The sequence below is a fragment of the Nyctibius grandis genome, chromosome W (assembly GCF_013368605.1).
Source record: "Nyctibius grandis isolate bNycGra1 chromosome W, bNycGra1.pri, whole genome shotgun sequence".
NCBI classification, from domain to species: Eukaryota; Metazoa; Chordata; class Aves; order Nyctibiiformes; family Nyctibiidae; genus Nyctibius; species Nyctibius grandis.
In genome coordinates, this window is record NC_090694.1 from 3622633 (window position 1) to 3643799 (window position 21167).

The 21167-nt window shown below is 44.1% G+C and overlaps 1 protein-coding gene and 1 long non-coding RNA gene across 5 annotated transcripts in view; both read right to left on the reverse strand.

Moving 5' to 3' along the window:
* LOC137675734 (splicing regulatory glutamine/lysine-rich protein 1-like) overlaps positions 1–10687 on the reverse strand; it is a 74791-nt gene extending 64104 nt beyond the window's left edge. For 3 of the 4 annotated variants that reach the window (XM_068421927.1, XM_068421928.1, XM_068421929.1), the window contains exon 1: positions 10218–10687. In XM_068421927.1, the coding sequence (XP_068278028.1) occupies positions 10218–10378 (161 nt within the window). In that variant the 5' untranslated portion in view covers positions 10379–10687. The remainder of the gene's footprint in view (positions 1–10217) is intronic. The other variant, XM_068421926.1, reaches the window with a different exon arrangement.
* Positions 10688–12588: 1901 nt separating this feature from the next.
* Positions 12589–18942, reverse strand: LOC137675743 (uncharacterized). Its single transcript, XR_011049983.1, has 3 exons — positions 18807–18942; positions 18498–18586; positions 12589–13170 (listed from the first exon to the last, which is right to left on the reverse strand). It is a non-coding gene; the product is annotated as an uncharacterized lncRNA (long non-coding RNA).
* Positions 18943–21167: the final 2225 nt, after the last annotated feature.

Consider the following 21167-nt stretch of genomic DNA (forward strand, 5'->3'; position numbering starts at 1 on the left):
AGGATATAACGATGTCTAAGAAACACTTGTGTATAATAGCCTCCAAGACCACTCCAGAACATCTGGAAGCAAACAGTATTATAGCAGGGCTTTCAACACCTAATGCAGACAGTTTGTGCCTCCCTGCTTTCAAACAATTCATTCTGCAAAAATTCAACTGTTGCTCAATAAAGGTTTTCAATATTTAACTGTTCAAAAATCATCTTACAGACACATTTGAAGGCTTATCGCTACAAATGTAATTTTGAAGGCTTCTCTGAAACACAGACTTCAACTGAGTGACAAGCGTAACGCAAAAGCATGACTGGGAATGAGAATCTGATTACAGACGTCACTGGTCTAGTGTGTCGAAAAACAATTCTAAGCTGTATGAGTAGTTGGCATACTGGAGTACATACCCAAGGCAAAAGCCCTGTCACACCCTGCAAACCAGCTTCAGATTTCAACTGTACTGCAAACTGAAAGTGATCTGTTAAGACTGGTCTCGGTCTTGTTCAGAACTGTGAGAAAAAGAAGCCATACTTCATCTTCGCACAAAAGTCTATTTAAACAGCCAACAGAAAGGTACCAAATTAATACTTTCTTGGACAACACATTTTGTAAGTTTAAGTGTAAGTAACTTTAGGCTGATTAAAAAAAAAACCAACACACAGCAGAGACAAAAGTTTCAGAGAATATTCTACAAAGCAGGGAACACAGCATACCCTCTCATGCTCCTGGCATCACCACGCAAGCATGGTTTCTCAGAGATCTTCTGCACACACGGGCTTGCAGGATATGCCTCCCTCCTACCTCCTTAATGGCCTCTGTGTATACCCACTTGAGAAAACTCAATAAGCACTGAAAGTTTTGCAAATGGCAAACTGAGGAGCGCTTGTTAAACAATGACAGCAATTCTCCATTCTCAACATGGGAATTCAGATCTCTAGTCAAATCAGAACCATACATAGATATTCAAAACTCCAGGAGTTTTTCCTCAGACTTTGATGACAAAATATCACTGAAGCTGACAGTGAAGCCCCACTAAAGCCACCCTCTTCCACACAGAAGTGGCAAATCCACACCGAGGACCTGACATAGTAACAACTCTTCGTACATAAACTAATTCTCTTACATAGGCTGTGACGGTAATATTTTCTGGTCTTGTTGACTGTTTCACCCTATCCAACCATAAATTTCCAAGTAATTTTCATATATACCTTTAACTTTTCTTTACAATATTTAAATCTTTAGCTTCAGGAAGAAACCAGATCTCATTTGATAAAATTAGAAATTGCAATTCAGTCACTCTCTTTTCCTCAAGATGTAAGCAAAAGGGAAAATATTATATGTACAAGTAAATTTTAAAAACCCGACAACACAGAAATCCTATTTTCTGAAAGGATTTTACAATCATCCCTTACTTTCATTTCTGAGCAGTTGGTTAAAAAGAAAAAAAAAAGAGCGCAAATTCTCTGAATATCCTTCTTCTCAAGGCTAAAGTGCTGTTTATGGGACAGGGAAGAAGAGGTGACCAAAATGTTCTGTCATTTGGCAATAGTAATGAAGTGGAATAAAAGGGGTCTTTGAGCACTGAAAGCCACCTACAGCAGTCTTTAAGAGACAAGTCTTACAAGGAAAGGGTTAAAAATCTCATGAAGTCAACATTTCTTGGGCAAGTTTTTGATACCAATTTTAAACCAATACAGCAGACAGTTGGCAGCATGATAAAACATAAACTCAGCTAGTTTCTTTAAGATTTTATAATCAAATACAAATTACTTAAGAGTAAAATGAGTGGATAAAAATACCACCCACACCTCTTTTCCCACCTCCACATAACTTACACTTGTTTACTGATGTGATTCATCAAATAGGTGCTTTCAATTTTTAGATTAAAGTTTCAATGGAAAGCCTTCCAGAGAGCAGAACAGTATATATTTGTACAATCAAGTTAAATTTTAAATTTTCTTGTAAAAAAATAGGTAAATACAAACAGCCACCAGTAACAAGCATCTCTGACCCACTGAAAGATGACTCATGTTAATGTTTTTCAATAAAAAGAAATATTGTTTTCAGTGCCAATGAAGCCTCAATGACAAGTAGCTAAAATCAGGACGATGACCATATGGAAACAAATTCTTCAGTGCCAAGAGTTTCCAATGCCCTCAATGCTGAACCTGAAAGTGGACTACTCGCAGTTCACACAGGCCTCTTCGGAAAATAATAATAATAAAGTAGCATTTACTGCCATCTGCATAAAGTGCGAAAGCCTCCAATACATGAGATAGACACTTCCTCACAGAGAACTAGGCTTTCAGGAACACGACAGGTATGAAATCCATCCTTCTTAAAGGGATGTCTGATTAGCAGTGACTGAAAAAACTGAAGGGCTTTGATAAACGAAGATAAAACATGAAGTGACAAACTACCAAAGAGCATAGTGTGATTTAACTCAACATTCATAAAAGTCCTCCCAATCAATTCAGTATACAAAATAAAGGACCCTAACAGAAACTGCTACTTTAAAACCACAGTCTTAAGATATTAATTGCTGGGAAAAGTCAACGGGTTCAGGAAGCTCACTAGGAATACTGAAGAGTCATCTTAAAGAACCTGCATTTTATTTAATGCATCAAAAAAATGAGGTGGTTCCTCTCTCTTCCCCTCTACATTTTTCATGCTTACAAGAACTTTAAGTGAATTAATCTAACATTAATATGCTTTCTATTTAATGCAATCTGTAAATAATTATATTCAACAACTGAGACTTCCTGTTAGTTTTTTAAAGAAATTCTCTGTTGCACCCTATAAAACCAAGGGACACGTTAATGACAGGAGACTGGAGAAATGCAGAAAATGGATAAAAAGGAACTCTTCTCTCTTATAATGCTAGTTCAGACAACCATAGCATAGCCCTATACTTTGTTCTACAATCATTGAAGAGCCTATAGGTGCCAGATACATCATACTCACTCCCCAGTAAGTCATAAACCACCTTTTTTTTTTCATTCAAGTCAGCAGTAGGGTGCTGCCCAATGAATTACAGTAGAACGGTGTTATCAAAGGAATTTCCCATAAGGTTGAAATGATCACCTGATCAAATTCACCACTTTTACAAACTTCTTAGATTGCTCTAACAGAGCAAAATATCAGAGGATTAGGAAGAAAAAAAAATCCAAAGCTAACATGTAATGCTGCATCTTCCAAGAATGGGAAAAAATATTTCAAAAAGAAATTAAATTATGAAGAGCAATGCTCCAAAATGGTCCGTGTCCTTGACCAAGTTAATTCACAAACACCAGAATAAGATTTATTTCCTTTCAATCAAAAAAAAAAAAGTTTTGTTATTTAAAAAATTGAGTATTTAATACAATCAGATTTTATGGATTAGACTTCAGAAGATTAAGGGAAAAAGTAGAAGGCTAACAAACATGACTGACCTGGAAGAAGTAAAGGATAATTTATACTTTTATTTGGAAAGACCATAATGCTGGATTAGAAAAAGAAGAGTTTATATACTTCACAAAGTGTGTATGCATGTACATACACATACATATGTCTATATATTGTTTACTGTTGAGCATCAACAGAACTAGAAGTTCATATCCACTAGAAATAAACATGCCCAGCAAAGGCAATGGGATTACAAATATTACAGTAAATCTCTTAACTAGAATGCCATTCTTTTTATACGAGATGAAGCATACAGAAGAGAACACAACTTCATTTTGCTCTGCAAACTTATGCTTGACTAAGTACAAATATTTTGTGTGTATGCTGAATATTTGCAATACAGAATTAGAGAGAAAAAAGGTTACAATTCTACACAAAGCAACATGTAACCTTATCTCACCACATCGCTTTATCTATAAAAAGTTACGATAATACTCTTTTAATATTACACTATATATTATTCTTGAAACAAGAACTGTTGGCTTTTTTAACTATGTGCTTCTGTACAAAGGCTAGCAAATGGGGTCCCAATCTCACTGAAAAATTTTACTTATGTAACACAAATATACTGGAACAACTGAAAGCTACCATGTCACCTTCCTCTTATTCCTCAGCATGAAATAAATTTAAAAGAGCATATTATTTGTCATTCAGTAGTAAATATCCATGAGACCTGTAATTCACTAATTCAATTTACTGAATTATGTTTTTCAGCTAGAAACCAGACTGAAAAGCGAGATTCCCACTGTTCCATGAAAGTAACAAAATTAACAGAATCATAGAATGGTTTGGGTTGGAAGGGACCTTAAAGATCATCTAGTTCCAACCCACCTGCCATGGGCAGGGACACCTTCCACTAGACCAGGTTGCTCAAAGCCCCATCCAATCTGGCCTTGAACACTGCCAGGGAGGGGGCAGCCACAGCTTCTCTGGGCAACCTGGGCCAGTGTCTCACCACCCTCACAGGAAAGAATTTCTTCCTAAGATCTAATCTAAATCTACCCTCTTTCAGTTTAAAACCGTTCCCCCTCGTCCTATCACTACTTGCCCTTGCAAAAAGTCCCTCTCCCGCTTTCCTGTAGGCCCCCTTCAGGTACTGGAAGGCTGCTATAAGGTCTCCCTGGAGCCTTCTCTTCTCCAGTCTGAACAAGCCCAACTCTCCCAGCCTGTCTTCATAGGAGAGGTGCTCCAGCCCTCTGATCATCTTCGTGGCCCTCCTCTGGACTCGCTCCAACAGCTCCATGTCCTTCTTATGTTGGGGGCCCCAGAGCTGAACGCAGTACTCCAGGTGGGGTCTCACGAGAGCAGAGTAGAGGGGCAGAATCACCTCCATTGACCTGCTGGCCACGCTTCTTTTGATGCAGCCCAGGATATGATTGGCTTTCCGGGCTGCAAGCGCACATTGCCAGCTCATGTTGAGCTTCTCGTCAACCATCACCCCCAAGTCCTTCTCCTCAGGGCTGCTCTCAATCCATTCTCCGCCCAGCCTGTATTTGTGCTTGGGATTGCCCCGACCCACATGCAGGACCTTGCACTTGGCCTTGTTGAACTTTATGCAGTTTGCACAGGCCCAGCTCTCAAGCCTGTCCAGGTCCCTCTGGATGGCATCCCTTCCCTCCAGCGTGTCGACCGTACCACACAGCTTGGTGTCATCGGCAAACTTGCTGAGGGCGCACTCAATCCCACTGTCCATGTCGTCAACAAAGATGTTAAACAGGAACGGTCCCAATACTGACCCCTGAGGAACACCACTTGTCACTGGTCTCCACTCGGACATTGAGCCATTGACCATCCAGCCAATTCCTTATCCACCAAGTGGTCCATCCGTCAAGTCCATGTCTCCAATTTAGAGACAAGGGTGTCCTGTGGGACAGTGTCAAATGCTTTGCACAAGTCCAGGTAAATAACATCAGTCGCTCTTCCCTTATCCACCAATGCTGTAACCCCATCATAGAAGGCCACCAAATTCGTCAGGCACGATTTGCCCTTAATGAAGCCATGTTGGCTGTCGCCAATCACCTCCTTGATTTCTGTGTGCCTCAGTATAGTTTCCAGGAGGATCTGCTCCATGATCTTGCCAGGCACAGAGGTGAGGCTGACTGGCCTGTAGTTCCCTGGGTCTTCCTTTTTTCCCTTCTTGAAAATGGGGGTTATGTTTCCCCTTTTCCAGTCAGCGGGAACTTCACCAGACTGCCACGACTTCTCAAAAATTATGGATAGCAGCTTAGCAACTTCATCTGCCAGTTCCCTCGGGACCTGCGGATGGACCTCATCAGGTCCCATGGACTTGTGCACCTCCAGGTTCCTTAGATGGTCTCGAACCTGATCTTAGACATTGCTGAACGAGAAAAGTGGCCAAGGCTGTATCTTTATACTGACTCATGGATGGTGGCAAAAGCCTTGTGGGGGTGGTTAAAGCAGTGGAAGCGAAGCAACTGGCAGCACAAACGTAAACCTATTTGGGCTGCTGAATTGTGGCAAGATATTGCTGCTTGGCTAGAGAAACTAGTCGTGAAGGTACGTCATGTAGATGCTCACGTACCTAAAAGTCGGGCAACTGAGAAGCATCGAAACAACCAACAAGCGGATCAGGCTGCTAAAGTATTCCAAATAGATTTGGACTGGGAACATAAAGGTGAACTATTTTTAGCTCGGTGGGCTCATGACACTTCAGGTCATCAAGGGAGAGATGCAACATACAGATGGGCTCGTGACCGAGGGGTGGACTTAACCATGGACTCTATTGCACAGGTTATCCACGACTGTGAAACGTGCACCGCAATTAAGCAAGCCAAACGGTTAAAACCTTTGTGGTATGGGGGGCGGTGGTTGAAATATAAATATGAGGAGGCCTGGCAAATTGACTATATCACACTCCCTCAAACCCGCCAGGGTAAACGTTATGTGCTTACCATGGTGGAGGTGACCACCGGATGGCTGGAAACATACCCTGTGCCCCATGCCACTGCCCGGAACACTATTCTGGGCCTTGAAAAGCAAATCTTGTGGCGACATGGCACGCCAGAGAGAATTGAGTTGGACAATGGGACTCATTTCAAAAACAGTCTCATAGATAACTGGGCCAAAGAGCATGGCATCAAGTGGGTATATCATATCCCCTATCATGCACCAGCATCTGGGAAAATTGAAGAATACAGTGGGCTGTTAAAAACTACCCTGAAAGCAATGGGGGGTGGAACCTTTAAAAACTGGGATAAGCATTTGGCACAAGCTACCTGGTTAGTTAACACCAGGGGATCTATCAATCGAGCTGGCCCTGCTCAGTCGGACCTTTTACATACAGTAGAAGGGGATAAAGTCCCTGTGGTGCATGAAAGGAATCTATTGGGAAAAACTGTCTGGATTCTTCTTGCTACAGGCAAAGGCAAACCCATTCATGGGATTGGTTTTGCTCAAGGACCTGGATGTACTTGGTGGGTGATGCTGCAGGATGGTGAAGTCTGATGTGTCCCTGAAGGTGATCTGATTCTGGGTGAGAATACTTAATTCTGAACTGTATTATGTTAATTGCTGCATAATACTAACAGTGTTCATAAGTGTCTTTCAGGTTGAGGCAGTGGTGATGAGACCGGAGCTAGCTTCGTCAAGTGGCATCCAGTAACCTCCTCAAGACTGACATCTTTAACCTGCAACCTGAGGGCACGAACCACGACCAATCTCGTACCATCTCTCCTGCCCTGAGAGACTGCTATGCCAGATGGAAACCCACAATCCTGAACTAAATGAACTTAACAAACTTTTGTATAGAGATGAATCATAAACTAGTGATATCTGTATATATTTGAAAATGAAAAGGTAGTGGTGATCTAAGTATGATGTAAATGGTATGGAATAAGAGGTAGAATGTCCTGGTTTGGCCTAAACCAGGCCAATTTTCCTTTCAGTGATTTTTACTTTCAGCTAAGTCTCTTCTAAGTAACTGCACTTTCTGAAACTAACTGCATGTTTTGCAGACAGTGTCTGCTTCCAGGACTGATAACGCTCGAAGTTTATAGTTATCGCTGAGGCACCGGTAGGGATGTTGTGCAGAAAGGCTCTTGCTGTACTTAGTCTTAGAGAAACCAAGGTCACTGCTAAATTCCTCACTGCTTACGAGTGAAGAGCCAAAGGGGGGTCACACCTGCAGGGAGGAGCGGACAGGGCAGGTGACACAAAATTGACCAACAAGGTATTCCATCCCATACACATCATTCTCAGTATAAAGCGAGGGGATCGTGAGGGTCTCGGGCCTTCTTGTCCCCTTCTTCTCAGGCCTTCTTCTCCCTTCTCGCCCCTTCGGGTATGGCCAGTGTCCAAAGAGGACTCTGTCTGTTTTCCTGCTGCCCCCGATCCCGATCCGTGCATCCCTGAATTCAGTTCCCGTCTGTCGCTGGGCCCAGCCTGGGCCTTCCTGGAGCCTGCCCTGCAGTGCCGGTGGTGACGTGACCGACATCGGGGGAGCTCGATCTTGGTTTTGTATATATTTAATTATTTCATTAATATTATTATACTCTTTTTCATTATTATAGTTTATTAAAACTGTTTTAACTTTCCAACCCATAAGTCTCTCTCCCTTTTCCCTTCCCCTTCTGATGGGGGGAGGAGGGTTAATAGAGAGCGTCTGCCACTGGTTTAATAGCTGGCCTAGCCTTAAACCGTGACACTGACAAAAAAAAGTCATTGAATACCTCAGCCTTCTCTGTATACCAGATAACCAGGTCATGCTCTAGAATACATCAGAAGTTTGGATTGCTTACAGAAATGTTTTTAAAGCTAAGACTGGGATGACATTAATTTTTGTCTGATGTTGACTCTAATGTAAAAAGCAAATTTCCTTTTTAATTGAATTAATAAAAAGAATTTATTTAAAAAAAAAAAAATCTAAGCCTTAAATCATTAAATACTTAAGAATAGGAGCAGAAAATAATTTTAACAAATTGCAGACATCTATTGTAGCATCTTTTTGCTTGGGATACCTTTGGTACCCATGCACTTGTCAATGAAACACTATTTTCTGAACTTATCATAACATCATTAAAATATATTTTCAGAGAGTCAATAGGAAGCATGTTTTTACTGTTTCACAAGGCAGGCATTAGATTAAATACTTAATTTTTTTTCCAAGGTAATAATTTGAAAGTCAGGTCAAATGTCCAGAACTATTTGGCAAGGAAATGCATATTTCTAAAAGTTTTACATAAAAATTGTAAATAAAACAAAGAGTAAAATAAGTAATCACAATCCCACATCCTATCTCTGAAAACTAAATTAATCATTTAGAACTGATGTTTACTGCATTATAACCTTGACATTTCCATGTCAAACCCTGCTATGGTACTGGATTTTAATATTTTTTGTGTATACATAGACTGGCAAAATTTTACACATAGGCAAAAACATTATTGGCATACGAATGTCAAGAAAATACCTATTTGCCTTAAAATTTGCTATATAACAGTGAAAAATAAGAACAACAGCTATAACAAAAAATATATTAAGTCAGGAGAAAACAAGTGTATTGTAGAACAAGTCCAAAGTAAAAACCTAGAAAACTGTACAAAACTCACCATAAATCTATTAAAGAGTGTTTAAAACTTGGTAAGTCTGTTTTATAATTATGTGAATGGATACCTATTACATATACTTTATATACATATTAAATCACATTTAATTTTTCTGAATGGTCCACATTCAAATCTAGCCAAGTATAATCTAGTAACGGATAAAAATGGGCAAATACCAACTTTTTTGCTATTTAGTTTTTAAAAAATTGAAATTTTATTCCTCTGTCATCTTTGTATTAAAATTGAAGTATGGATGTGAATGACTCCCCCTGCCCCTTTCTGCTATTCCTGTTTAATTTTCATAAGGAAAAAGATAAATGGTTTGAAAGGACATGTCTGTCATTCACTTCCTAATACAACAGATGGATTAAGAAAAAAAATATTTCTTTTGCTCCCCTGTTCCATTGGCCACCATCTGCTTGGAAGAAACACTGAGGTTCGCAAAATAACAATATTATCTCCCATCTGAGCAGATCTCTCGCATGCAGCTGACATGAGGGCAGCTACAATTTAGAGAAACACGTCATGTCTGTTATTAACTTTCATTTACTGCAAACGTCTTATTGGGGGCATTTCTGAGCACAGGGCAGGTACCGTTCCTCTGTTAACAGCTATGCTAGCTTCTGTTCGAGCGGCCTTTTCTCGGAGAAAAGAGCCCTTCGAACAAAAAGAGGGCAACCATCGCCCGGGCGGGCGGCCTGGTAGCCAGTCGGGCGGGGGTCGGGCCTGGGGCGCTCCCACCCGACCTCCCTCCACTTGGGATGAGTCCGAGCGAAGAGAAAGGCGGGCCACAGAAAAGAGGCTGTCAGGAAAAGTGGGGAAACGAGACCTGCACTGAAGAAGCGCTTTGGGGCAGCCTGGGAGCACGCTTCTCGACAGGCCTTAGGCTGTGACTCAGTGCCGGCAGCCGCCACCACGAGAACACAAAACCCGCCATGTTTCTACAGGTCACTCCGGAGATACCGCGGCTGCTCCCCTCCTCCGGACCAGGGCCGCCATCTTAGGCCCGGGTAAAGCCCCTTTTCCCTAACGCTCCTGCCCCATACAAAGGAGTGGGACCACGTGAACCCCCCCTCCGTGCGAGAGACTCTGGTGCCCACACTCAAGATAGGGCCTTCTGCCTCTTCTCTTCCCTCCCCTCCATCCTCCCGACCCCTCTAGGCCTCTTCATCATCCCAAGTCTCTATCGCTCCGGAGGCCGGCGCAGGCCCTACTTACTCCGGGGGATAGAGGCGCAACTCCTCGATATCTCCCAGGAAGCCGAAAAGCGTCCGCATCTGCTCACTGGTCACTGCCGAGGACAGGTTCGTGACCTGGACGACAGACGTGGGCCCCAAAGGGAAGCCGAGCGGCACACCGATCCCTCCGCTGTTCATCATGGCGGAGCCTGCACGACCGCTCCGCTCACGGCGGTGCCACACAGCCGGAGAGGCGGGCCTGACAGCACAGAGGAGCGCGCGGCGCCTGCCAGAGCGTCCTAGCACGCGGGCGCTCTAACGGCGAACTCGACTGCTCCCTGGAGGTGTTTCCGGGCGGGCAGCCATTCTTCCCGTGCCGGCTGGGGCTCACGGGGGAGCGGGCGCCCTCGCTCCGGGCAGACAGGACTCCGAGCTCAGCCGCGAAAGCCCCTCTGCAAGAGGGGAGGGGAGAAAAACCCTCTCTTCCCTCCGGTTTCCTAAGGAGCCAGCCAGGCCGCCGTTACCAGGTCGGGGTCGCGTCCCCCCCCGGCTTCTCTTCACGCACACACTACCCACCCTGGGCTACCAGGGCACCGGACTGCAGATCCTGCGGGAAGGAGCAGCCCCAGCGCCCGCATAGCGGAGGAAGCGAACACGACGAACCGGATGCCGCACGCAATGCCCTACTGGCGTGACTGAGGCGGTTAGATAGCTCCATCACACGTGGGGAAGGTGTAGCTGTGAGCTCATGTAATCCCTGCATGAACGGGGCTCGAATACCTTGTTAACTGGTTTCCTTGTCCTTTAGCAAAGCGAAAGGCTTCTTATTTTAAAACAGGAATACCAAAGAGTCTAGGTACAAAACCCCACCTTTAATAGGTCAGGTTTAGATCTATTAATCGATTTGGCATGAAATCGACTGAATGCTCTGCCAGAAAATTAAAATATGCCCACAAGAAATGGAAGGAAAAATAGATTTCCCATTTAAATGCTCTTTTGGTAGCCAAGTTCAATAAGATGCAGTTTAATAACCCTAGGGAATAAACTCTTGAAAACTTAACCTAAACAGGAAGTGTTGTAATGGAACAGGTTGTAAATGCTTTCGTTATAACTTGACTGAGAATCTATACCAATTAAATTTATTTTACCTGGAGTTACATTTCAAGTTCTCTTTAAAAGTTAAATTGACTGGAGAAAATGAGACTGAGCACTATGCATGCAGGTGATAAGTATTAAGGATCTAACTGCAGTCTGTCTTAGGTGGTAAAGAACTGTGTATCTTGGCATTGAAAGACTTACGGTTTCAGACATGAATATTTTAGCTTTTAAGACCTTCTATAACCCAAACCTGAACTGAGAAGGGACTGAAGTATTTTTTAAGCTATCTGGGCTGAAAAAGATAGCAAATTTGTGATACTTCCCTGAGCAAGTAGGTCAGTTGTTATGGAATCTCCATAGATAAGCCTGGGCAGTGCTTCCTTTATTGATGCTTAATATGTTACAGGATTTAAGTAATTCCAAGCAATTGTCAGAGATTTATTTTATTTAAAAATGCCTACGTATATGTTTCAGGTAGTATTTATTTCAAAATGCTAATCAGTGCAATCATATTATTTTTCTAAATGGAATCCAGATTCCAAAAATACAAGATTTAAGATCCAAGTTAAATCCTTTCTTTTAGCCATCCTGATAGCTTCTTAATTAGCTTAAGCTTAGAGAAGTTTAACTGGAGAATTCAAGATTTTTTGTTATATATTATGCAAAATTAAACTCTGGTATGATTACTCTATCTATGGGAACGTTCCGTAAAGATTTCCTGTGTTTTGACTAGTACATTTCATCTGAAGATAGTTAGCAGAGGTGTAGAAGCTATTACTGCTTTGAACATTCGTGTCCTTTCTCCTTGCATCTCTTAGTGGAAGGTATCAGAAAAATGAGCTCTAAAATTCACAAATAGAAACATTCTATCCTGTCAGAACTGACTGGGATATCTCCCCTCAGGTAAAGCATTTAACAGTAAATATGAAATTCTGAGCTACTGATCTCCTTCCCAAAAACAAAACAGAAGCAAAACACTGTTTAAATTCTATATTTGTCAGTCCCTACCACAGGACAAAATTAGCTTGGAAAATAATATGAAAAAAAAATAATTTGGATTTCAAAAGAATAGCGAGAAAAAAAAAAAAAGAAACAATGCTGAAAGCCTTGGTTCACACAGGCTGCCATTAAAATGCCAGAAGCAAACAATGAATCTGTTTTAGCCAAACTATTCAAAATTTAAAAGTATTTAAGAGCCATTCCCTCTCCTATAATAAAAAACAGCTATTAAGTGTTGGGGTCCATGCGAGGAACGGACTACAGCACACCAATATGATGCTCTAATAGTCACTTTATTGTAGTTAACACAGCTCTTTTATAGCATACATACTTCCTTATCTCGCGGTCACGCCTAAAGCTATTGGCTGCAAGCACTGTGCACGCTCTGTCCACGCGCCACTTCTGCTGTTCTGATTGGATACTTGCTATGAGCCTAAGCAAGGCCACATCCTTATGCTTTCTTGCTGACTCATGCTCTTACATAACAGTGTACTCGTATGTTCTCTCTATAGTTCTTCCACGATCCAGGCCCCAACATCTCCCCCTTTCTTTCTTAATACAATGGCAATGGTTCTTGATACCATTCCCTGCAAACCTTTTATGATATAGAGTACCAAGACAAAGATGAATAGCAATACTTGCGCCAAGCCTTTCACTAGGCTGGCTATCCACCCTCCAATTCCCAGATCACCCAACCAGTCACCCAAAAACCCATGATGCTCCCGCATTTTCTGTTCTGGATTCAGATTCTGGAGCCACGGCCAAATGATACGTGCAAGGTGGTGATCACGCCTCCTCAAGGCCTCTGGTGTTAGAGTTGCCTGATCCTGTAGCGTCGGCTGGTTCATCTAGCCACGGCTTCACCCATTTGGCCGGAACCCATTCGCAGTTATTTCCTGTGGAGACACAAGCATACCCTCTGCCCCAAGTTATCAATTGCTTTGGCCCTTCCCAAGTGCCTGATTCTGGGATGAATACCCTTACCGATACGTTTGTATTACTGAGGTCTTTTTGATTTCCCTGCCCGTGAGCTATGGCAGGTGGTGTTTGCGAGTCCTGCTTAGGGTTTAGCCAATTTAATACAAACAATGTTTTATGTAGCGCATCCTGTGGTCCCATCTCCCCCTGTTTTCGAATAATTTCTAAATGCTTTTTTAATGTGCGATGTGCACGTTCCACAATTGCCTGCCCTGTAGAATTATATGGAATACCGTGTATATGTGTAATACCCCATTTCTGCATAAACTCTGCAAACGATTCAGAGCAATAGGCAGGGCCATTATCAGTCTTAATTTGTTCTGGCTGGCCCATTACTGCAATAGCTTGCAACAAATGTTTTTTAACAGCCTTAGCTGTCATGGAGGTCAGGGCTGTAGCCCACCTGTGACCGGAGCAGGTATCAATTGATACATGGATATATTTGAGTCGGCCAAAGGCAGCATATTCGGTGATGTCTGTTTGCCAAATCTGTCTGGGTTGGAGTCCCCTGGGATTTGTTCCCGCAATCTGTAACGCAGGTATTCTAGCACAATCAGGGCAAGAAGCTATAATCGCCCTTGCATCAGTCTTTGTCAATTGGAATTGCGATCGCAATGCTGCTGCAGATTGGTGAAAAAACTGGTGAGATTGCCGAGCCTCTGTTAATTTTGCCTGTGGGGATCTGTCCACCGGAAACGTGGATACCAACTGATCGGCTCGGGAGTTTCCTTCCACCAAACCTCCGGGTAAACTGGTATGGCTTCTAATGTGGGTGATAAATACTGGGTGTAGACGGTGTTGCATTTCATGCCATAGGTTGAGAAAGGCTTTGAACAGCAGTTCATTGGCGATATGGCGAAGCAACGATCGGTGTATGCGTTTCACAACCCCTACCACGTATAGGGAATCCACTACCAAATTTAAGGGTGCTTCGCGCCACTTTTGTAAGGCCAGGAGTACAGCTTGTAATTCTAAAACCTGAGCAGATCCTTCTGCTACGATGACATGTTTTCTCCATTCTCCCTGTTCTTGCCAGACAAATCCAGCTTTTCCAGTGTGGCTACTTGCATCAGTGAACACCGTGATTGCTTGCAACGGCTCACTGACGACAAGAGGCCGTTCTTCCAGCGATATGTGAGTTTTAAAGATGGGGTGTGACGGATAGTGATTGTCATTCTGCACCGTCGTGTTCAATAGGGCTAAGGACATAAGTTTTTCTCGTTGACATACATCTGGTATTTAGTCGAGGCTGATTGGAATAACAAGCTTGTCAGGTGTTCGTCCAGCCACAGCTAATAGCCGTGCAGTCCCTTTAAGAATGACTTGAGCGATAGCTTCCTACCTTGTAGTGATAGTCTTTTTACCATGAGAGGGTAAAAACACCCATTCCAGCACTTGAAGTGGATTTGACTGAGATGGGTCCCATTGTCCTAATATGCCTGACACTTCAAGGTCCATATTATAAATGTACAAGTCCACGGGTAATTCAGGCACTACTCGTGAAGCACAAGACAAGGCAATCTTTTGAGTTATTACTTGCAGTACAGATCGAGCTTCTTCTGTGAGCTCGCGGGATTCTTGAGGTGCGGAACCCTTCTGAAGCATTTCGAAGAGAGGTTGAAGGTCTGCATTGGTGATGCCGCAGACAGTCCTTATCCACTGAATGTCTCCCACTAATTTCTGTACATCGTTCAAGGTCTTTACATTTGCTCGAATCTCCAATTTCTGAGGTCGAACAGTGGATTCGGTAAGCGATATCCCTAGATATTTCCAAGGTGTTGATAGCTGCACCTTTTCCGGGGCTATGACCAGGCCCCACTTTTCCAGATCCGACTTCAATTCTTCTACCACTTCGCTGGCGATGGTTCCCTTTTGACAAAGTAGCGAGTCATCCATAGAATGGTAAATCAGCATTCCCTCATGCATCTTTCGAAATTTCTGTAGAGCCAGATCCACGTACCACTGACAAATTGTTGGAGAATTCTTCATACCTTGTGGCAATACCACCCAATGATACCTCTTTGCTGGTGCTGCACGATTTATGGAGGGAACTGTAAATGCAAATTTTTCACAGTCATCCGGATGCAAGGGTATCGTGAAGAAACAGTCTTTGAGGTCGATCACGACGATATCCCATCCTCGTGGTAACATAGTAGGCGTAGGGAGCCCTGGCTGTAACGGGCCCATGTCTTGCATGACAGCATTAACAGCCCTTAAATCTTGCAGTAATCTCCATTTCCCTGACTTTTTAGGTATTGTAAATACAGGTGTGTTCCATGGACTTGTTGATGATACTAGGTGACCTGCATCAAGTTGTTCTTGCACCAACTCCTGTAAGTGTGCGAGCTTTTCTTCGGGTGGCGGCCATTGGTCCACCCAGACGGGTGATGTTGTTAACCAAGTAAGCTTCAGTGTAGGTCAGGTGTTGCTCGCCGCAATGGCCGCTTCTAAAAAGGCGTTTGGAGAACGCATCCCCATTGCGAAAGCACATCTCGCCCCAGAATCCAAATAGTGGTATGTAACACATACGGTCGAACTGGAGCCGTTATTTTCTCCTGACAGTCCTCGATTGTTACAAAACAAGTGCTTATATGTGCGGGTGAAGCGCCTCCGATTCTGACCACAGTGGTATTAACTGATTCAAGAGGCCATGCTTCTGGCCAGGCCACACGAGGAACTATGGTAACATCAGCTCCAGAGTCCAACAACATCTGCTTCTCGGTTAATGTTATGTGTCTGGGTCCTCTGATATTAACTGTTCGACAGGGTTTGGCAGCAGTTATTTCATGCACAAATGTGACTGTGGGGGCTCCAGTGGAACCAAAACCTCGATTCCCTCTGGCGTTGTCAACGGCTCTAGGAACACTGGATCGGAACGGATCTAATTGAGCGATTCTAGTTCCTTGTTTCAACGTCACAGGTGGGTTTAATACTCGCAACATTATTCCAATTTGTCCAGTGTAGTCCGCGTCGATGACGCCTGGTAGTACCAGAAGACCTTGTTTGGTAGCTGATGATCTTCCTAACAACAATCCACTGAGTCCATAGCCTAAAGGTCCGCTAACGGTTGAGGGAATTACGTGTACGGCGCCATCTGTAATTGTTACATCTGATCCCACGGCCAAATCAACGCCTGCGCTCCCTCTGGTGGAAGCTGAGAGCTCTGAGAGGCAACCTGAATGGGGTAGGCTGCTGGACGGTATTGTGGTGTCATCGCGCCCCGTTCCCCGGCGCTGTTTCTCAAGTTTCCCGGCAACGGGGTTCCATCCTTTTTAAATCTTGATCGGCAGTCCTTCGCCTGGTGCCCAAATTTATTGCAGCGATTGCACACACCTGCAAGCCCAGTGGATCCTCCGGGGTTGCTCCCCTTGTTTGGGGTATTCCTCTTGGGGCAACTCCGCTTCATGTGTCCCTTTTCTCCACACTGATAACATCCTGTCCCGGATGGGCCTCGGTCTCCTTGCCCTGTTTTCCATGGTGGCTTGAAAACTGCAGCTAAGGCGTCAGCATGGGCTTGAGCATGAATCCGCGCCTTTTCCACCCTTGCTTGCAGTATTGGAACTTTGCTACAAGCCTCAATCATATCTGCCAGTGTGGCCGTCTTTCCCAAACTGGCAAGAATCTGCTGACATTGTGGGTTCGCATTCATGACTGCTAAATCCTTCCCGACTGCGGCCTTAGCTTCAGGAGTTAAATTCGGCGATGCATCAATGGCGTCTTTTAAGCAATCAACAAATTGCATATAAGGTTCACCTGCCTTCTGTTTGACCGTTGTGTAAGGGGGCTTAGGTGTTCCTATATTTGGCAACTCCTTTAATGAAGCCAATGCTAAGGCCTGTGATTGTTGTAACACTTGTGGATGTAAAGCAGCTTGTGTCGCACCATCGGCGTACTGACCTTTCCCTAATAGTGCGTCAATCGACGCCAGTCTCAAGGGGTCCCCGTCAGCTCGGCGTATGTTCTCAACAGCGGCTATCTCCACCTTTTGCTGCACTTTTCCAAAAATAAAAGGTACGCAGTGGGTGGCAACATCAGTTCACCAAGAGCACGTATGTCCACTTGTGTTAATGTTTGTTTTTTAAAGAATGATGTTAGCAACTGCATCACATGTTTATTGTCCATTCCGTACTGCATCACCGCTTCTTGCAACTGCTTCACAGTTTTCCAATCAAACGGTGCCCATTGACGACGATCTCCTTGTGTGAAAACTGGCATTGCGGTGATGCTATGTGGTAATGTTACGCCTTCGATGGTAGCCTCTCGAATGACGCCCCGCCATCGTTGCCCTGGATCATAACCGGGTAATGCTCCAGGCCGTGTATTCTGTTCATCACCAGGATCATCGGAATCTGAAGAGTCTGGCATTGGCGTAGATGGGGCTCGACCTCCCCCTGCAGGTCTTTGAGTGCTATTCTCTTGTCGAGGAGGGTCAGTCAGCTGGCGCATGCCCGAACGAGAAGACGATGACCAGCCCAGGGAAGACGATGGTCCGCCCAGGGAAGATGATGGCCCACCCAGGCCACTCCCATATCTGTCGCATAGGTACGCGTCAGTTGCTGCCTCCTCCCACATCCTGTCCTCGACACAGTCGCGCCCACTTCCGGATTTTGTCCTCTTTGTGCTTTAGCTCTGCTGGAGTTAGTTCCGCTTCTGCTGGCAGACCTTTCTGCTTCTCGATAGCTTGTCCGAGAGCCTCTAATCCACTAGATATCGCCTGCGAGGCTTTATTGTAAGCGAGTTGCCGCGATGTCTTACTAGCTCCTCCATCTAGCTTCTCCATTTTTTTTAACATTTCCTGCATTTGCTGTTCTTGTCACTGCAGTAACTCTCACAAAGACGCGTGACTGTCCACTTCAGGAGTGGTGTCTGACTCATTTGTTTCTACTTCCATGGGAAGGGGTACAGTTTCAGGATTCACCAGCAGCTGTTTGCCCCTGTCATCCTCCGGAGGGGGTACCGAGACCCCAGATGTCGCCTCCGGCCCCATTTCATGAGGCATTAACAGGGCTGATGGGACTGTTGATTCTCCACCCCAAAACTCTACCTCAAGCGCAGGGTAAGCGGCAGGCACCGAGCCTGCGGGGGCGGGGGGCAGAGGAAAGGGTATCGGTGAGTCCTCATAGGTAGGGGCTGCCTCTACAGGGTCCGTCGGTGACCGCTCTTTTTCCTCTTGTTTTGTTAGTACTTTTTTGAGAGCGGATTGCACTTTCGCCTCAGAGGACATAGCCTCCAGCATATCCCTTACCTTCTTCCAAGGTGTGGTTAGCTTTCCAGCCTCTTTATTTCCCACCGTAATTGATTTCCAAAGTTCTTGCCCTAGATCGTCCCAGCAAGCTGCAGAAAACAATTGATTGGTGTTTTTTAGCAAGCCTCTTCGCTGGCCCCATCCCAGCAAAGTTTCTACTTCTTTTCTTTTTATCTCAGTCTCAGTTTGTGCGGCTATCTGCAGAATACACTCCACCGCCGCCTTTTCCAGTGCAGATACTGCACCACCCATCCTGCCGTTAGTCACGTAGGCCTACGATTCCCGTCTCTCTCGAACGGCCCGGCTTACCTCTGCCGGCACGGCAGTCACCCTCGCGTTTTCGTCTGGTCTCCCTTCTTCTCCGTTGCGAAGATCACGTTGGGGTCACCACAATGTTGGGGTCCATGCGAGGAACGGACTACAGCACACCAATATGATGCTCTAATAGTCACTTTATTGTAGTTAACACAACTCTTTTATAACATACATACTTCCTTATCTTGCGGTCACACCTTAAGCTATTGGCTGCAAGCACTGTGCACGCTCTGTCCACGCGCCACTTCTGCTGTTCTGATTGGATACTTGCTATGAGCCTAAGCAAGCCACATCCTTATGCTTTCTTGCTGACTCATGCTCTTACATAACAGTGTACTCGTATGTTCTCTCTATAGTTCTTCCACGATCCAGGCCCCAACAATTAAGGAAAAAAGTTAAATAAAATGGGTAGACATGCAGGAGGGGAGTCAATGTACAAGCAGTGCCCTAACATCATCTTCTCTCTAATCAACAATTAACAGTCCTGCCTTAACATCTTCTTACAGGATGCTGTAGGCCAAGAGAAAACTTTAGCTGTGATCTAAGTGCTGGATTAATACATTTAGGGGATTCTTTTCTGTTTTGCTCACCTGTTTTTATACTTTTAGTAACTGGATTGTTGCACTTAGATTCAGTAAATAAATTCTTTCATTTTACCTTCACCTTACTTGTACGAGCAATAATGTCAGGTTAACTAGCAAAGACCAAGGTATTCCATGCCTGCAGTGCAGAAATCCTTAAACTTCTCCCAGCTGGGGATTCCAACATCAATCTCCTGACAATCCAAACTTTTTACTGAGCTCCAATCCTGGAACTGTAACAATTATTTCAGAAAGCCCTTTGCAATTGCAGAGTTATCCAGAGTTGATGGGGTGCTTGAGAGAACAGCTTTACAGTCATTGCATTAAATTCTCAAAAATATGCATTAACACATTTCCTGGAAGAGAAAAGTTGTTACTTAATAATTCCTATTCTTAATGTGTAAAAACAGGTGCAAACTATGCTTCGAAGAGAACTGATTTATCATCAACCATTGCGTAGTCAAAACACATACATTCCTGTGTGAGCTGACACAGGCAGGACACAGGAACAACCACAAAACCACGGATGAAATGAAAAGAGTAAATTTATTCCCGTTACCTTGCGAAGTGGGAGATCTCCGAAGCAGCAACCAGGGCAGAGGCACACAAGTGGGGATGCAGGCACCACGGAGCTTGGTCCTTGCTAGAGAGAGTGTTTTTTGAACCTGCTGCTTTCGCCTCTATATCAGGGATTTTTTGCAGCCATAGTTTTCCTCTGTGCTTTGATCTTTCCCCCAGGAATCTCAAGCATGTTCAATAGGGTGCCTCTGAGTCTATCACAGGCCTATGTTATCTGAATGTAGGTCACAGAATCAAAGAATCACAGAATCAACCAGGTTGGAAGAGACCTCTGGGATCATCGAGTCCAACCGTTGCCCTGACACCACCATGTCAACTAGACCATGGCACTAAGTGCCATGTCCAGTCTTTTCTTAAACACATCCAGAGATGGTGACTCCACCACCTCCCTGGGCAGCCCATTCCAATGTCTAATAACCCTTTCTGAAAAGAAATTCTTCCTAATTTCCAACCTGAACCTCCCCTGGCGAAGCTTGAGGCTGTGTCCTCTTGTCCTATCACTAGTTGCCTGGGAGAAGAGGCCGACTCCCACTTCACTACAACCTCCCTTCAGGTAGTTGTAGACTGCAATAAGGTCACCTTATTAACAAGTAGATGTTCTACTTGTCAGGCACACAAGACTAAACAACAGTTAGTAGTATGATATATGTGTTTTTCGACACCCCAGCTGCAAGTCACTTGAGCGTGTTTACAATCCTCCTCACTGAAACAAAGTGAGTGACTCAACAGCACAGTGTACTGTTAAGCAGGTATTCTTTATTAGCGGCGCCGGGGCAGCATTGGGGATTCTCCTCCATAAATGCTCCCAAAGAGTGAATATAATCAAGTTCCTTATATTTACAGAATACATACATATTCATTATATTTCTGAGAAATCATTATCTTAAGCCTTCCCAATTCTAAAACTAATTGCATATTCATTAACTGAGTTATTTTACAGTTTCGTGCTGCCATCTAATGTCCGTTTTTATGTATCGCAATCACTCCGGGGGTCTCTGGTGGTCGTTTACTTCCTCGGGTGGTCGTATCTTCCTCTTCATCGTGTCCCCTCTGGGTGAACTCGAGCTGATTTCTCCTTTGTTCTTGCTAACTTAGCAACTCATCCCGTCCCAAACCAGTTTGTTCTGGCCTTGTGGCTACTTCATCCTGTTATCTTAAGTCCATAGTATGTGTTGAGCTCATGCTATGCATCCTC